Genomic DNA, 15930 nt, shown 5'->3' with positions numbered 1-15930 from the left:
TTAGATACCGGGCGCGCTCTACAGTAGCACGTAGTTAGTTTTCGACACCTTTCATTTCCTTTTTATAAAGGCTAGCTGTATTAGGACGGCGCGATGCCGCTGCTTTATATAGAATTTAAGGCACTAAATTATAGCGCTTTAATTACTATAATATAGCGCTAATATTGCTATAATATAGTAATTAATCTACTATATTTAAATTACTAATTTACTATAAGGTAGCGCTAGAATAAAGCGCTATATTAAGAGTTATAGGTAATTAATTATAGTTTATAAACCGCTGTATTATAGTAATCTATGCACTATAATATAGCAGGCTTATAGTGTTTTAAAAGCGGCGCTACTATTTTTACTGAAAAAAGCTAGTCTTAGATATTTAGTACCTCGGGGGGTCAAAAACTAACTACATGCTACTGTATTTAGATGGCCCGAGTTCTCTCGGCCGATAATATTGCGACACTCGGTCTATTATCGGCTTAATTGCGCACAATGAAATCACCGAGCTTTTCATCCTAATGGAACCTAGTAGCCAAGCGGATGAATGAACTAGTCAATGCTTGAGTCGCCATGCTTTCTCCCTTTGTCTTAAAGCGATCGGACTTAGTTACCTACAGTCCTCCCTTACAATCGCAAACGCCAGTCTCCATTGCTGATAAATTAAAGGTTAATATTACGTTACACATGGGAAGTGAATCACTCCGCTTTTCTCGCTCTGGCGGATGCAGAGACTCGATGGTCCATGTGAAGTTTCTTAAGACCGAACCTACTCCAACGCTTACTATTGGGGCCATGCATAATAATTACCATCCATTTTAACTCTTCATGAATCATGTTGCATCGGAGACCTTCAAGGATGAAAGGAGACAGATCGACTAAGACAATTTGCTACACAATACGCAAGGTCTTAGGGGCCCTGATTACAACCTGCATTGCTAGAACTTCTTTCCGTGGCTTTGTATAACACGAAGATGAAAAGTATGCCGACGCTAACGACAGCATTGTTGTAGTGCTACATTCCTTTTAAATATCAGCTAAACGCGCGGTGTAGTAGTCTATAGTAAATACGCATGGATGTCAAGGCGAAATAAATTCAATCTAAAGTTATATTTTAGGAAACTACAATAATTACTTTAACTTTATAACTTTTGTTTTTAATGTAATTTTTATCTATTTCCTTTATAAAATATACTATTTCAAAGAAAAATACCGTTATATTTTTTTAAAAAATACTATTATATTTATAATTAGAGATATTATAAAATAGTATTCTATATCAAAAATATTTCGAAACAATCATGTCTTCTATACAAACTCTCAATGCGTCGCAGTCGAAGCTCTTTACTGCTCGTGGTAGACTTCATTGATCAGTGTTCCAATGCCCTCGATATAAACTCTCATATCATCTCCGTGGCGAAGAACAATTCTTGGGTTCTTTACCATGCCAATGCCCGGACCAGTTCCTGTGAGGATGATGGAGCCTCTTTCGAGTGTTGTTCCCTGAGACAAAAAAGAGATCATTTGGGGAATATTGAAAATCATCTCCCTACTGACCCGTTAGATACCCGTTCACGAATACAATGGAAATTTATACCTCGTGTTTGTGTCCTGAACAACACTAGAATTGTATATTGCTTTGATGTTCAGCTGATGCGGATCTGGCATCGCTTCTGGAGAGACCAGCACAGGGCCAATCGGCGCAGAACCATCCATTCCTGTAATCCAAGTATTAATTGTCGATAAATCGACAATATTTACAAGGATCATTCTATGACTTACCTTTTCCAAAACACCACTGGCTGTTCTTAAGTTGCTGGTTCCTGGCACTAACGTCGTTTGAGGCGGTGTAACCCAGGACATATTTGTGTGCTTCCGATTCTGGTATATCACGGCCATCCTGAGAAATTATCACTGCGAGCTCAGCCTCATAATCAGCCGAGTCATCTTGAGCAATTTTTGGAATATTGATCTTGGCAGGGTATGGCCCATTGAGCGCAGTCCTAGGTTTGATAAAGAGGACGGGAACGTCTGGGATGGGCATGCTGGCCTCCTTCGCGTGGTCTCTATAGTTAAGCCCCAGGCATCGAATGATAGGCGTTTGCTCAATAGACAAAGGTGGTAAGAGCTGCAAATAAAGGTCACTGGAGATCATCATCAACGCAGGGGATCCGATAACAGGTACTTACTTGAGCGACATGCAATGTCTGGCTAGTCACCACGCCATCATAAACAGAGCCAGAAATAACTTGAACAGCCAAGTCTTTTCCCTCAAATGCAGCTAACCCTACATCAGGATTCGTATCGACATCGACCTGGCCGAGATGGACCTGACCGTCCTCTTTCGCGATGAAGCGAATCAGATGAGTCCATCGAGATCTTTCTACCATTTTTCCTTGCTAAAATTTTGATTAGTGGAAAGTAGTTAAAACTGTAAAGTAGTTGCGACTATTGAGGTTCGGAAGGGGGATAAATAATTGCGAGATACAGGGTAAAATAGTCAGCTGCCTTTAAAGCGTAATACAACACACTTCGTGGACAACCGAATCAGGAAATCTAAATTAACAGGGCTGAAAATTAGCGGCACAAATAAAAAGCAAAAAGCTCACGCAGCTCTGCTGCAACCAATAACCAGCTAAGTTTCATTGGCCCTTATCTAGATCTCCGAAACCCACTTAGAGGGGTTCTACTGACCGGAGCATCTTCGCTCGAATTATCGGACAAAAACAATTTACAGGGTATTATACTTGCCTTGGGCGAAGTTAGCGCGAAAATAAAGATCCTTAGATTGACACACCCAGCATTGGGGGTTGCGGGGATCGACTTGGGAATACCTGACGGTTTACTTCTTGTAAGCGATGATGACTCTTATGTGACTGGAGGCAAGCTACCCGGTTACTTGATCTTTTCTACAGCGTCATTATACCAAACAGCGTTTTGGAGTGTCGACGGGGCTAATTAGTTTGTAAATGGCCCTTCATGGCATGAGAGTGTGTTAGATTGCATTGGGCAAAAGAATGCACTGATATCGGTATATATGCCCTATTTCAACCCTGCTATAATAGGTGGCAATTATTAATACTAAGGAAGAAAACGCCAAGTTCTGTCCGATTGGTAGGAAAACAAGACTTAAATCAGGAGGTATAGTAAGAACCAAAGTCACGTACCAACAACACATCCAGGCCCGGGCACTAAAGCGGATAATTCGTAAGGATAAACAATGTTATAATAGTAAGCCCAGCCTCGCCTGCGTATTATTTAAGTTTTGCAGACTATAACCATAGGAGAAAGAGAAATCTTACAATAAAGTCCGACAGTGGTTTTATTAGATATTCGCAAAAGAAAGCCCCTATAACGACATGGAAATTATCTTAATAGCTCTTTTAAGGTGGCCAAGAATTGAATAATTTCATTAGAGCAGCAACTATCTCTAGTAATCCTTGTTGTTATTATAACCTATTCTAAAACCGTAATCCACTCCAGTTGGTTGAGAATTCAGATAGTAGATCATGAAAATCACTTGGCAAATCGAAATTCTTCCAAGGGGAGTTTAATGTGTTGATGTTGAACGTTTGCCAGTCTTCCGTTTCAATTGCATTATCCATACAATCAAGCATCGACACACCTCTGGTGCAATGGTGGTGAACCTGTTCACTAGGGGACGTGTTTGTGCCCGACAACATGGGTGATTTGCAACATCTCAAATCCGACCCATGCCGCATCTGAGGTAGTTGAGACAATGTCTGGGTATTTGTTGGAACCAAACCAGTCGATGGAAGACCGCCTAGTATGTTTATGGGCGGCGATTCCAGACAAGCCGGTGGTGGCCCAGCGCAGTTTGTAGTCTGAAGAATTCGCATGGCCTGCTTGTTTTGTTCCACATTACCTGCTCTTGTCAGTGGTCTCCTCGGATGATACATGGTGCTGGTTACATACTTTGTTTCTCCTGTAATGATAGGATGGTTTCGTTTTGTCTTTTAAATGTAGTGGCGAAATTCGACCTCGAAGATATCCAAGATTGGCGTCGCGGACGGGATAGTCTAATTTGTCGGGGATCTGCGCTGAAGGATCTGTTCGTTGACTCTGAATCCTCGAGCTTTTCTCCTTCGAGTTGGGTTTCCAATAATTCCAAATTCTGCTGCATAGCAGTTTCTGTGTTCCAAAAATCGACGCATTGTTTGTATGTGAGGTAGAGAACATCAAAGCGTGACTTGATGAGTTTGTTTGTTTGTTTTATTATTAACGTCCACTAAGTAAGCTAGTTACATAAATCCCTGCTGGGCAATAGGACGGTAGGAGCCGCAGGTTCAGAGTCCGCGTTCGCTACGTGTCGTACGAAACAAAGGAAAGTTTTTGGTGTCAATCTGTGTTTTGGGGGGCAGGGCCATAGGGGCTTGTGTCCTCCACTAATGTCTGAAAGTGTTTGTATCCTTCGGGTCCTAGTAAGTAGGTGAGGGGGGTAATGCCTATTTGGAGGTCTTTTTCAGGGACTTCCGGTAGAAAGGGTCTGACCATCCTGCATTCTACAAAGTGGCCTTGTATTCTTAGCTCACCGCACTTGCAGGTAGGCCTGGTGCTGTGTCTAAACCTTTCGTGGTACTCCACGAAGTCTCCGTGCCCTGTCCTCTCCGCGTACAGCCTATGAAGTATAGCCCTCGGTAGCTATAGTTCTAGTGGTTTAGGGAGGGCGTCCAGTCGCCAGCGTCTATAGTAGGGCGGTCGGTTTTGGTCCCAGTCTAGCTCCCGGAGCCGTCTCCTCTCGCTTCTGGCCCACCTCTTGATGTGGGTTATTGTGGCAATCCTGGAGGGTGGTGTCGGAAGCTCTAACCCTTCCTTTGCGAGTTTATCTGCTACTTCATTGCCGTAAATTTCCTTATATCCTGGCACCCAGGCCACCTTAGTGACGGTGTTAGGTGAAAGATCCTTGGCTATTTTTCTAAGGCCTATATAGGCACCCTGTGTAGAGGCTGGGGTAAGGCCGAGGATGCCATCCACGACCGCTGAGTTGTCTAGAAAGAGGATGAGCTCTTTGATGTCTGGGTCGGATTGGATGCGTTCTTTGGCGAGTTTGATTGCCTCAAAAGCTCCGACCGCTTCTGCGTCATATACCTCTGCGTTGGGGAGGCACCCATTCGTTTTGGTGGCGCGAGCCTTGTGGAAAGTGACCGCTCCCCATCCAGTGTTGCCTAGCTCGTCCTGTAAACCGTCCGAGTACGCGACGAGGGTGGAGCTGGGGAGGTCGTCCAGGAGTTCGATGTGTCTTTTGGCGGCTTCATCCTTCGTGGACCCCCGATAATCCGGGCCTGGGAGGACAGCCCCGTTGTTGTGGGCGAAGAGGGAGGGCCTGACCGTGCGACCCGCCAGTGAGGTCGTTCGCTGGAGTCTAGTCATCGGGACCCCCGCGACTTTTCTGTCCGCTCTTTTGCTTATGGGGTGGTATCTGTCTAGACATGCAAACCTAGCCCCAATCCGGACCCTCGCTTGCGCGATGGCCAGTGAGGCCTTTGGAAAGCCTGATTCCCTGTGTATAACTTCCAAGTTGGTGGTTTTCCATACTGGGACCACTGCCCTGGCCGCAGTCTTAAAGGCTTTATCTAGTTTCTCGACTAAATTGTCTGTGCCAGTGCTTGTGGTCTTGGAGAGATCTGACCGGCATTGTCTGGTTTCCCCTGGCCACCATGCATCCAGCCCGTATAGAGCGACCGGGATGACGCATGCCTTGGCCGCCATAGCTACCGCATCTAGTGGGGACCCTTTGATTGTCTTGTTGAGGGATCTTAGGAAGTTGGCTGCCTTTAGGGCTTTTCCCGTCATAACCTCAACGTGCTTTTTGAACGAGAGCCTGGAGTCCAGGTGTACGCCTAGCCATCTCATCGAGTTTTAAGGGGGAATGGGTCGGCCTTCGAAGTCAATGTCGTCGGGATGGGTCTTCTTCCGTATGTGGTGGAAGTGGACCAGCTCAGCCTTGTCTGGGTCGAAGGATACCGCATTCCGTCGGCCCCAGTCCAGGGTGTCTTCCAGTTCCCACTGCAGAATTCTGGTGGTTTCTTTTGTGTCTTTTCCAATGGCCACGATGCCCACGTCATCCGCGTAGCCGAATCTGGTGTTGGGGTCGTTGAGCCAAAGGATGGGGCAGAAGTATAGCATGGAGATGATCGGGGAGATGGGGGACCCTTGTGGGGCGCCACATTCCAGGCTTGTGCCTTATAGCTTGGAGCCGTATCCGTAGCGAACTAGCGCCTCGCGGTTGCTCATGAAAGAGTCCACCCACAGGACGAAGAGCTTTGGCCAGCCTTGTTTTCTGAGTCTGAGAACCAGCCTGTTGTACATGACGATGTCAAAAGCCCCGGCTATGTCGAGGGTGAGCAGTGAGGCGACCAGTCCTTTAGCGAGGGCTGCCTCAATGTCATAGACCAGGCAGGCCACCAGGTCCGACGCCGCTCGTTTAGGGAGTGCACCGAAATATTACTCCGGTAGTCTTTTGTGTTCTAAGGCCAGTAGAGATACTCTCCGAGCGAGGAGTCTCTCTAGCCCTTTTCCGATACAAGACAACAGTGAGATCGGTCTGTACCCTTTGTGCGTGGTGTACGCCTTCTCGGGTTTGCCGGGCTTGGGGATGATGGTCACCTCGGCACTCCTAAAGGGGAGTGGGTGGTACCCGACGCTTAGGCACCCCCGGAAGAGGTCCGTGATGAAGTTACCGACTGCCGGCCAGGCGAGCTGTAGAAGTGCTACCGATATTCCGTCTGCCCCCGGGGCAGTGTTGCCGGAGCCTGTGGTGGCCTTTCTAGCTTCCTCCTCTATAACTTCTGTATTCCATTTAATTTTCTCGTCAGGGGGGAAGTCCCCGTCCCAGGGATCTGAGATGTCTTCTTCTGTGGTTTTTCTCTTGAGTAGCTTGTCCCTGAGGTAGGTTGCCCTTTCAATGGGGTCGGAGATGCTTTTATTCCCGTCTAATAATGGAGGGGGCTGAAAACGGTCGGTGGCTTTCCGCCACTTGGCCAGGGACCAGATGTTCTTGTCCGCGCTTGCTTCCGCAATGATCTTATCCCAATAAGCTCTCTTGCTTTTCCTGACGATGAGATTCAGTCGTTTCTTGGCTTCTGCCCTTTCGGGGGAGCCCTTGGCGCTCGCTTCCAGCGCTCTATGGGCCGCCTTGCATTCCTTGGTCCACCAGGGAGCGCTGTGTCCGTTCTGGTGTCTTGTTTTGCCCGTGGCTTCCAGCACGTCTCTGAAGAGGTTCTGGAGAGCCTTGGCGCAGCCGTCTAGGTTGTCCTTTGATGGTTCTTCAAGGTTGATTGTGGGGAGAGTCCACGCAAAGGAGTGCATCAGCTGACTGAAAGCTTCGTATTGTTCGAAGGGGAGGTATTTTTTCCCGGCTCCTGGGGTGGAGCGGGTGGGTTCCGGTAGAGTGGTAACGACTGTATAGTGGTCCGAGCCCGTATCTAGGGAGCGTTCCACCCATGACGAGGTAGAGCAGTTTGTGAAGACGAGGTCGATGCACTTCCCTGAGTCTCTCGTAGGAGAGTCCACCAGGGAGGGAAGGAGGTCGCACTCGTCAGCCCATTCTGCTATTCTGTTGCCCGCTGTGTCTGGTCTCCTGCCCGGTTGCCAGGTCCAGTGGGTGGCGTTGAAGTCGCCTGCGATGATGGAACGGGGAGGGGGGGGACCCCATTTAATAAGGGTTTCTGTCGTAGTATCCTCCGAGGCTCTCCGATAGATGTTCACGATTGTATAGCCGCAAACCTCTACCCAGCAGACGCACCCATTCTCCAGACCTGGAGGGGAGAGTTGTTTGCTGGGGAGGTTGGGTGAGATTCTAACGAATGTAAGGACTGAGGGTCTGGCGTCCCTCCAGTCGTTTAGGGGGTTATATGCTTGAAATCCAGGGTGATTTTTGGTCTGCCTCCTGTTCGAGGTTCTGTCCCATTCGGCGTAGGGTTCCTGAATGAGCACGATGTCGTAGCCACCTTCCCATGCTAGTGAGAGAGCGACGTCCTGATAGGGGCCGTTCTTCCCGACGTTAGCTTGGAAGATTTTAAGGCCAGTTTTTCTTCGGCGGCTGCGACGGGGCCTACTGTTCATAGGTCCGTCTTAGGGGGTTCGTTTTCCCCGTTCGGGGCTTCGTCCATGTTTTCATCCTCTTCCTCCTCGCCATTGTCCGACCCTACCGCATGGATCTCCGACCTGGCTGGGGAGCTCTCCATTAGGGAGCTCTCCTCGTCGGAGTCGACCTCGATCGTAAGGGTCTGAGCAGGAGTCCTGGCAGGGGGCATAGGAGCTGAGCTTGATAGTAGGAGCCGGACCCTCGGTCCCATTCAAGGGGCTTTGGGATCTGTGCTGGATTTATTCGCTGGGGAGGAGCTCGGGGTTTGGGCAGGCTTGGGGGGATTGGCTTTAGTAAACTCTTGTCGTCCTAGGTCTCTGATTGCCTTAAGCTGCTCTTTAGTGGCATGAACCTTTTTTCCGTCTCTTATAGTTGGCCGGGCGGGGCATTTGGGGGAGTCCGCCTTGTGCGGTCCGTTGCAGTTGGCGCATTGTGGAGGGGCAGGGCAGTTAACGGTGGTGTCGTTGTGCTTGTCCGAGGGCTTGCCGCACTTGAGGCACCTTTCGGTCCTGGTGCAGCTCCGCGGGTCGTGGAAACCGAGGCACCGTCGGCATTATATAATTCTGGGTTTCTGGACCCGGGCTTCCGCCGGGGATGAGTTGTTGAATAGCCTGAAGCCGGGTTTGACGTCCTCCTTGAACGAGATGAAGTAGCAGCACGTGTCCAGGGATTCTCCGAAGGGGCCTTGTGGCAGGCCACCGGGAGATCTTTGGCTCCGGACCTGACGCGTGCCTCCTCTGGGACTAGCGCGTCCGTGGAGTGGGTCCCACTTAAATCCGTGTATGTTTTCGACACGCCGCGTAAAAGGAAGACCTTCCATGTGCATGCTTCTTCGATTTTCAAATTGTCGCTTTCTGCCTCCGGCCTGAGTGCGATGATTTTGCTTCTGATGTCTTGATTTTTGACCCTGAGGGCGAAGCCTGTCGGAACTTCCTTAAAGTAAGTAATGTCCTCGTTGGTGATCTTCGCCGTTCTGATCATTTCTTGTCTAGCCCCGATGGCCGTCAGCTTTCTCCATGCGTGGTCTGGCGGGACTCGGACGAAGATGCGGTCATCGGGTTTTTCCTGGGGTTTGATGGTTTTGTTTTCTTTGTTTTTGGCAGCGGGGGCCGGCCCTTCGCTGTCGGGAGCAGAGTTTTTCTGGGAGTCGGGGCTTCTTTGCGGTTTTTTATTGTGAGTAGCATCTTGTGACGCGACCTGTGCCCACGTGACTCTGGCGCTCTTGTGGTCCGCTTTTCCAGTGGGCGCGGGAGCTCCCGTCAAAGTGGGGTCTTTCGGGCCGCTTGATTTATTCCTTGCGCTGCGAGGTGTGTTGGCTGACGCTGTTTCAGTTGGTTGGGCATCTTTCAAGTCGCTGCCCGTTTTCTCAGGGTTTTTAGGCCTCCCCGCTGGGTTCATGTGGGAGGCGACGAAGGTCTCGAGGGCAGCATTAAGGACAGCTCGTATTTGTTCTGCCACTGCGGAGGAGGGTTTGGTGGTATATTATGCTAGACAGGAGTCAATAGCCGTAGCTATGTTTAATACCACGTCCTGTCTAGCCCATTGCTGTGCATTAATCTCTTCGATCTGGCTCATGATTTTGTTTTTAGTGAGGGATTTTCCCTCTTTGTTGGGTGCGGTGGCTTCCTTCGGGCCGCTGAAGATGGAGGAGGTGAGGCCTCTCGACGGTTTCTGTGTGGCTGCGATCGCGCTCGGCTTCGCCCTGTTGAAGCTGAGTGATCACATGTTGTCTGTTTCAAAGTCTTCTCCGAAGCGTCTTCTTTTCTTGGGAGTGAAGGGGAGCACGGTGGTCTCCCCTGTTCCTGGGATCGAGGGAGTTGCCTCCTTCTGGGGTTGTGGTGCTGTCGCTGGCCCGGGGGCGACGGTGGTGGTTGTGCTCTGGGTATCTGGAGGGTTTGTAGATGTTCCCATCTCTCCAGAGTCCCCAGAGGGGGCCGTGAAGGTAAATATTGAAGGCGTTTTTGTTTGATAGCAAGTCAAACGGAGTGAGGTTCTTGATGGTTAGGCACCCAAAAGGTGGGGTACCTGTAGATGTAGGAGGGAAGCTTGGTGACTTGATGAGAGAAGTATTGGTAGAAAATCCACCGATACTGTTGCGAAATAGTTGCACAGCTGCAGCAAGCCAAATAGTGCTTGATAGGAAGGGATTAATGTACTGTATGTGGTCCTCGCAACTCCGATTCACAATATTGAGAATGCTGTCTGCTGCTTCAAAGTATTGCCTCAGAGCTATATTTTCTTGGTCCTGAAAATTCAAGACGCTCTTCCGAGCAGATTTGGACTTTGGTAACTCAATATGCCCGTTGAAAATGTCGTAGCGATAGATCATAAGCCGAGCTAACTGTGCCATTATATAAATGTTATAGATTGAGCTATGCAGCTGCCTCTTCGATTCAATTTGACCAGTTTCTCTTGCGTCGAAACTCAGGTACTGCTGACGATAACGAAGTGATTCAGGTAACGCTTGCATGAAACAGTGGATAGAGTTCATTAACGTCTCTAGATTCTGTTGCGATTCCTCGACTGAATTTGAATACAACTCTTTTGACATGAAAACAGTCGAGGATGCATTACGATTAGCTTCATTCACACACGGCACTCCTCTCGGGCAAGAAATCGTTTGAGCGTCCTTCATAAGCGAGTTGATGACAATAAACCACGCTTTGGGAGATTTGTTACCGCTATCCAACAGAGTCCTCCAGCGTGATGCTGGGTCCTGTTCCAAGAAACAACTTGTGACTGGCTGGCCCGAGTGCCAATATGCATCTAGCGCTGGGAGGAGAACTTCCATCTGGCACCAGTTTATAGCTGGTGGTGTTCTTCGTACCGTGCTGGCGAATACGTCCATTTCCCAAATAGCCCACCAGGCACGTCTTCGTTCTTCGTCTTCCTGCCATCGTCTCTCTTTATTTCGTTTGACCGCTTGAGTCGAATCTAGAAGATGCAAATTCAGCTCGTAAGCTAAGCGTACACACATTCCCAGTGACCTCCAAGCCCTGCCACGCACCCCTTGCGTAAGTTGACAGTGAGTTGCGATAACAAGGGCCTGTAAAACGCATAAAGGTGGGGTTTCATCTGCGCAGTCGCATAGCGCCTCATCGACAAGATGCAGGGCTAGGTTTACAAATTTCGAAGTTTGTTGTCCCTTGACCCGTTGACAATCATTCACCGATACGTTATCAGCTTCCGTGGGCAGGAATCGAGTAGCATAACCTGAAATCGCTGCCAGCAACGCTGATAACTGAGCAGCAGAGTCGATAGCATTTAATTTCGAACGGAAGGTAGGCTCATGGAAGAGGCTGAAGGCAACCATATTGTCGAAGTAAAGATGAAGTCTGGATTCCAAGAGTTACAAGAAAAGGACTAGATTGCGGATAATAAATCTAAATAGTAAGAAACAAGGAATGACTAGGCACTTACAACTCATCTATCTGATCTTCCGATAGCTCTAGAGTAAGGTAAACTTGCTGGTGTATGCTTTGTTTGTCAGCACTGCTCACGTGGATTGTATTACCATGCTCCTGACCTCCATCTGGCGTGGAGGTCTCGTGAGAAGGGTGCAGAATAAATGATAAGTCGCTCATATTTACAGAGCAGCCAATGTCCTGAGAGGTCCTATCCACCTCCTCGTCATTTGAAGAGTTCAGCGGTCTGCTCAGAGACTTCCCTCCAGATTGAGCATCGATGGCTGTCGCCTGTTCATTGTCGCTACTGCCGGTTACACCACTTTCAACCTCCTGTATGTCCTCCAAAGACGAGCAAGAATTAATGGATTCCGGTTGTATTAGCGTTGAATTTGAGCGCGATTGGATTCTTTCACGTCTCTTTCGACGTTGTAAGGTTCCTAGATATGTATCAGCATTCAAACTTCATTTAGTTGGTAACAGGTAGACTTCGTCTCGAGCCGCACATATTCTTCGCTCTTCGCGCCCCACCTACCAATCTTTGGTCCCGGCTTCAAATGGCGAGCAGGATATTGGCAACTCTGTAGAGTCCCTAAACACACCTGACATGAAGGCAGCTCGCGGTCGCTATAATCTTGATTAATAAGAAGCTAATGGATACGTTAAAACTGGAAGCCAAACCATTTAACCTTCCGCCTATATAGAAAGACACTGATTAGAATTGTAGTTAGAATTGGATCTCAGTTAGTATTACTTACCTCCGACAGGACTGGCAGGCGATGCTGGACTTGGGGTCACTACCCTGCCCGCCTCGATCGGCATTGGACCATATCGAGGACATGTTTATCTTGTCTTGTTAATAAATAAAGCACATGGCCCTAGATTAATATACATGGCAGATTATTAAATTGGAATAGCACGTGTCTTGTATTAAGACACCGATTATAGGATGTATTACTAATGATTATCTAACAATTACAGAACCCCGCTTCTCCGCATCCCCCGGATTTCATGTCTCCACTTAATAGTATTTGGTTTAGTACAACAGTAATCTATATATCTCCTTTCTTTTTTATATAAGAAATTGCTTTTTATTTTCTTTAGTAATTTATTAAGTAGAGAATATGCTTTTAAACTAGCTTATATATATATATATATATATATTTTATTAAATATAAAACAGTTTAACTTTTTTTACCTAAAGTATTTAAAAAAAAAAAAAAAATAAGCTCTACTTTCTTTATTTATTTACTAAAACTTAATAATTATAAAAATTACTAAAAACTAATAAAAAAAACTAGTTTTATAGCCCGGCCTTCTAAAACTTAAATTAATACTATATTTCCCTTTATTTTAATAATATATAGCAAATACAGGATCTAAACTAGCAGCTCTTACTATCCTATTGCCTAGATAAGGCTTTATATAACTAGCTTACTTAGTGGACGTTAATAATAAAAGAAACAAATAAACAAGCAATTTGTTGTAGTATAAAGCTGTCCTATGCAGCTCGGTTAGGGCGGGCGGATAAAAAAAATCAACGCTAAAGGATTCGCGCCTTACGATTGACACAAGGTCCTGCAATTCATGCAAATAACTACATCTGCAGTATAGTACTCAAATATAACAGCCTCCCTTGCGTCTTGCTATTCAATACCTAGCTGCATTATTGAAAATTGTACCGCTTAGAGCCATCATGCCTCTCCAGGTTTTACCACTAAGTGTTTCAGACTTTGAACAGCTTATTCACCATGCAGACTTCGGCGAGCCTGGGGATGATTGCGTAGCACCTCCTAATCCAGTGGCATGGCCTGTCACTACACGGTCTGAAGCACAATTACGGGCTCGCTGCGCCTTTTCTCTCCAGAAGCGTCGACTCTTACGTGACCCTACTGTGCACTTCCTGAAGGTTGTTGACAAGAAGGGGGCTGGCAGCAATACAGGTGAAGATGATATCATCGCCGTTGCCCGATGGCATCACTACCCTCAAGGCTATGATTATGATCTCGAAGCAACTTGGGAGATGGCTCCCGAAACCTTAACGCCTCTTTTGCCCTACATGATCAATGAAAGTCCAGAATCACTTCTGTCGTCCTATCCACCATCCAACTTCAACCTCGCCTTGCACAATTATATCCTCTCCGAACGCGACGCCTTTCGTTCACAATGGATTCCACAACGAAATCCATGTTGGCTTTTGATGCACCTAACAACACGTCCTAGCAATCGAATGCGTGGAGCAGCGTCCTTGCTAATTCGATGGGGCCTCGCAAAGGCCATTGAGGCAAATGAGCCCGCTTACTTGGAAGCTGGGGCGGCTGCCAGGCCAATCTACGAGAAATTTGGTTTCAAACAAGTTGGGGAGCTTAAAAAATTGGATTTGGGGTTTTATGGGATGGACGCTTACTTTGAACTCTCGAATATGAAGTATGATCCGCAGGGAGCAATTAGGTCCTAACAAATCAGAGTTAAGCTGGTGTAAATGAGTTGGAGTAGGGTTTTCAACCTGCGTCAACTGTCATATATCCTTAATGTAGCGAACAATACAAATACAATAGCAGCACATACAGCATATCTAAATCTTTCAGCAGTCTCTTGGCGGAATAGTTGCCGGCTTAGAAAGCTGATTGTCGCAGAGAATCACACTCCGCTACTCCAGCTGGCGCCCCTAAAAACAGACAGCAAATAGTTACAGCCGATAAATCCGACAACGAGGGAATAATACTGTAGTAAAACTTCTAATTAGCTCTCCGGATTTTAGTTAATCCAGTCTATCTTGCCCTATAGGATCATGGTTGTGGCCTGAGGTACTAGATTGTAACAGTAACTGCATTTAAACAATAGATATTGCCCAATATCTTTCTCTAATCTTTCTTTTATATTATTTGTATTTCCTTATTTTGCTGCGCTGAATTGCGCAAAGCAAACGCTCCCCCCTATATCCTATCTAATGCGAGTGGCTGTTATGCCTCCCTTTACTCAACCAGTAGCCGCGGTTTTTGGCGGAACAAGAATCGGCAACAGAGACCAGTTTATGCCCCATACCCATCTCGAGACATTCTTACAAACATTAACTCGACACCACGTTACCAAAATTGATACAGCACAGGTGTCACGAACCAACCACATAAGACCCATGAAGTACGTACCTCCGGCAGAACCTCGGAACTAATAGCCAATCATAGCCAAGGAAGGATAGCTCACCTATAAAGAAAGCATTAAAAAAGTAAGCCTACAACACCAAGGTGCCAGGCTTACTAGCTACTTGAATATATTATAAAGTAAGCTTATAAAATAACTTATTATATAAAACTATTTATTATACTTATTAAATATAGCTTAAATAATTAATTATTAATATAGTATTTATATAATAATTAAATTAAACTTTTATTTAAAGTTATTAGCTATATAACTAAAACTGCTTATAAAATTTTTTATATTTTTTTATTAATAAAAACCTAATATTAAAGAGTTATTTTTTAAAAACTAGCTATCTTATACCTAGTATAAGACTAAAATATTATATATTAATAACTTTTATTTAAAAAAATACTTTAGATTTTTTAAGTAATTAAATTACTATATTTTAAAATAATATTAAAAGTTAATTTATTTTAAAAAAAACTTTTTTTTTATTTATAATAATAATAAAAATATTATTATAAAAAAAAAACCTTTAATTAAAAAAATATAAATAATAATAAAATTATTAAATAAAATTCTTATAAATAAACTTAATAATAAAAAGGTTATTAAAAAAAATATAAAAGCATTTATTGAATAATAATTTTTACTTATATTTAATAATAAAATTAATAAACTTTATTTTTTTTTAAATTTAATTTAAAGTTTACTTTAAAGATTTTAAAATTACTTTTAATATAAAATATAAAAAAACTTTTTTTATAGCCTTTTACTTTAAAAAAACTACTTTTAAATAATTTTACCTAATATAAGATATTTACTTTAATAACTTAAAAATTTTTTTATTAACTTAAGTTTAAGAAGTTTTTAATGGCTTTAAATAATTTAAAAAAGAATTTATTAAAGTATTTAAAAATATTAAAGAAATTTAAATAGCTAAAAATAAATTTATAAATATTTACTAAAAAAAGAAATGCTTTAATTATATTATAAAGTTTAAAAACTTAGCTTTTAAAATTAAATAAAAATAGCTTGCTTTTATTAAATAATTTTATAATAAATTTAAAAAAAGTATTAAAAAAAAAGTTTATAATAAAAATTAAATTAAATATAATTTTATTTTTTTTATAAAAGAATATATTAAAGCTAATAATTTATTTTATAAACTTAATATAAAAAACTAAAGCTTTAGTAAAGAATAATTAAATTAAAGTAAAAAATAATAAAAATAAATTACTAAAAATAATAATAATATAGCTAGACCTATAGACTTTAATA

General features: G+C 44.5%; 4 protein-coding genes across 4 annotated transcripts; 2 read left to right on the top strand and 2 right to left on the bottom strand.

The window, feature by feature from the left end:
* Positions 1-1306: 1306 nt before the first annotated feature.
* On the bottom strand, positions 1307-2384 carry TrAFT101_000027 (uncharacterized protein; the record flags this gene model as incomplete). Its single annotated transcript, XM_024907151.2, has 4 exons — positions 1307-1543; positions 1592-1712; positions 1777-2122; positions 2184-2384. 4 exons carry the CDS (start codon positions 2382-2384, stop codon positions 1339-1341), a joined length of 873 nt encoding a protein of 290 aa, XP_024754678.1. The 3' UTR covers positions 1307-1338.
* A 7278-nt stretch (positions 2385-9662) lies between these two features.
* On the bottom strand, positions 9663-12437 carry TrAFT101_000026 (uncharacterized protein). The gene is made up of 5 exons (XM_024902914.2): positions 12264-12437; positions 12187-12201; positions 12041-12132; positions 11522-11945; positions 9663-11436 (listed from the first exon to the last, which is right to left on the bottom strand). Exons 1-5 carry the CDS (start codon positions 12344-12346, stop codon positions 9837-9839), a joined length of 2214 nt encoding a protein of 737 aa, XP_024754677.2. The 5' UTR covers positions 12347-12437; the 3' UTR covers positions 9663-9836.
* A 628-nt stretch (positions 12438-13065) lies between these two features.
* TrAFT101_000025 (uncharacterized protein) lies at positions 13066-14197 on the top strand. Its single transcript, XM_024909149.2, has one exon. It carries the CDS (start codon positions 13202-13204, stop codon positions 13961-13963), a length of 762 nt encoding a protein of 253 aa, XP_024754676.1. The 5' UTR covers positions 13066-13201; the 3' UTR covers positions 13964-14197.
* Positions 14198-14404: 207 nt separating this feature from the next.
* Positions 14405-14740, top strand: TrAFT101_000024 (uncharacterized protein). Its single transcript, XM_024909148.2, has one exon. It carries the CDS (start codon positions 14456-14458, stop codon positions 14675-14677), a length of 222 nt encoding a protein of 73 aa, XP_024754675.2. The 5' UTR covers positions 14405-14455; the 3' UTR covers positions 14678-14740.
* Positions 14741-15930: the final 1190 nt, after the last annotated feature.

This window comes from Trichoderma asperellum, chromosome 1 (assembly GCF_020647865.1).
Source record: "Trichoderma asperellum chromosome 1, complete sequence".
Classification (NCBI taxonomy): Eukaryota; Fungi; Ascomycota; class Sordariomycetes; order Hypocreales; family Hypocreaceae; genus Trichoderma; species Trichoderma asperellum.
Note: the sequence above shows the minus strand (reverse complement) of the source record. Positions and strands in the feature narration are given on the sequence as shown.

Bases quoted from the DNA above. Each gene is read 5' to 3' on its own strand.
- TrAFT101_000026 (XM_024902914.2), bottom strand. From the start codon at position 12,346: ATGTCCTCGATATGGTCCAATGCCGATCGAGGCGGGCAGGGTAGTGAC. The intron at 11,946-12,040 runs GTAGGTGGGGCG...ATACATATCTAG, and splicing joins GAAGCCGGGACCAAAGATTG to GAACCTTACAACGTCGAAAG. The intron at 11,437-11,521 runs GTAAGTGCCTAG...CTTGGAATCCAG, and splicing joins GAAGATCAGATAGATGAGTT to ACTTCATCTTTACTTCGACA.
- TrAFT101_000025 (XM_024909149.2), top strand. From the start codon at position 13,202: ATGCCTCTCCAGGTTTTACCACTAAGTGTTTCAGACTTTGAACAGCTT.
- TrAFT101_000024 (XM_024909148.2), top strand. From the start codon at position 14,456: ATGCGAGTGGCTGTTATGCCTCCCTTTACTCAACCAGTAGCCGCGGTT.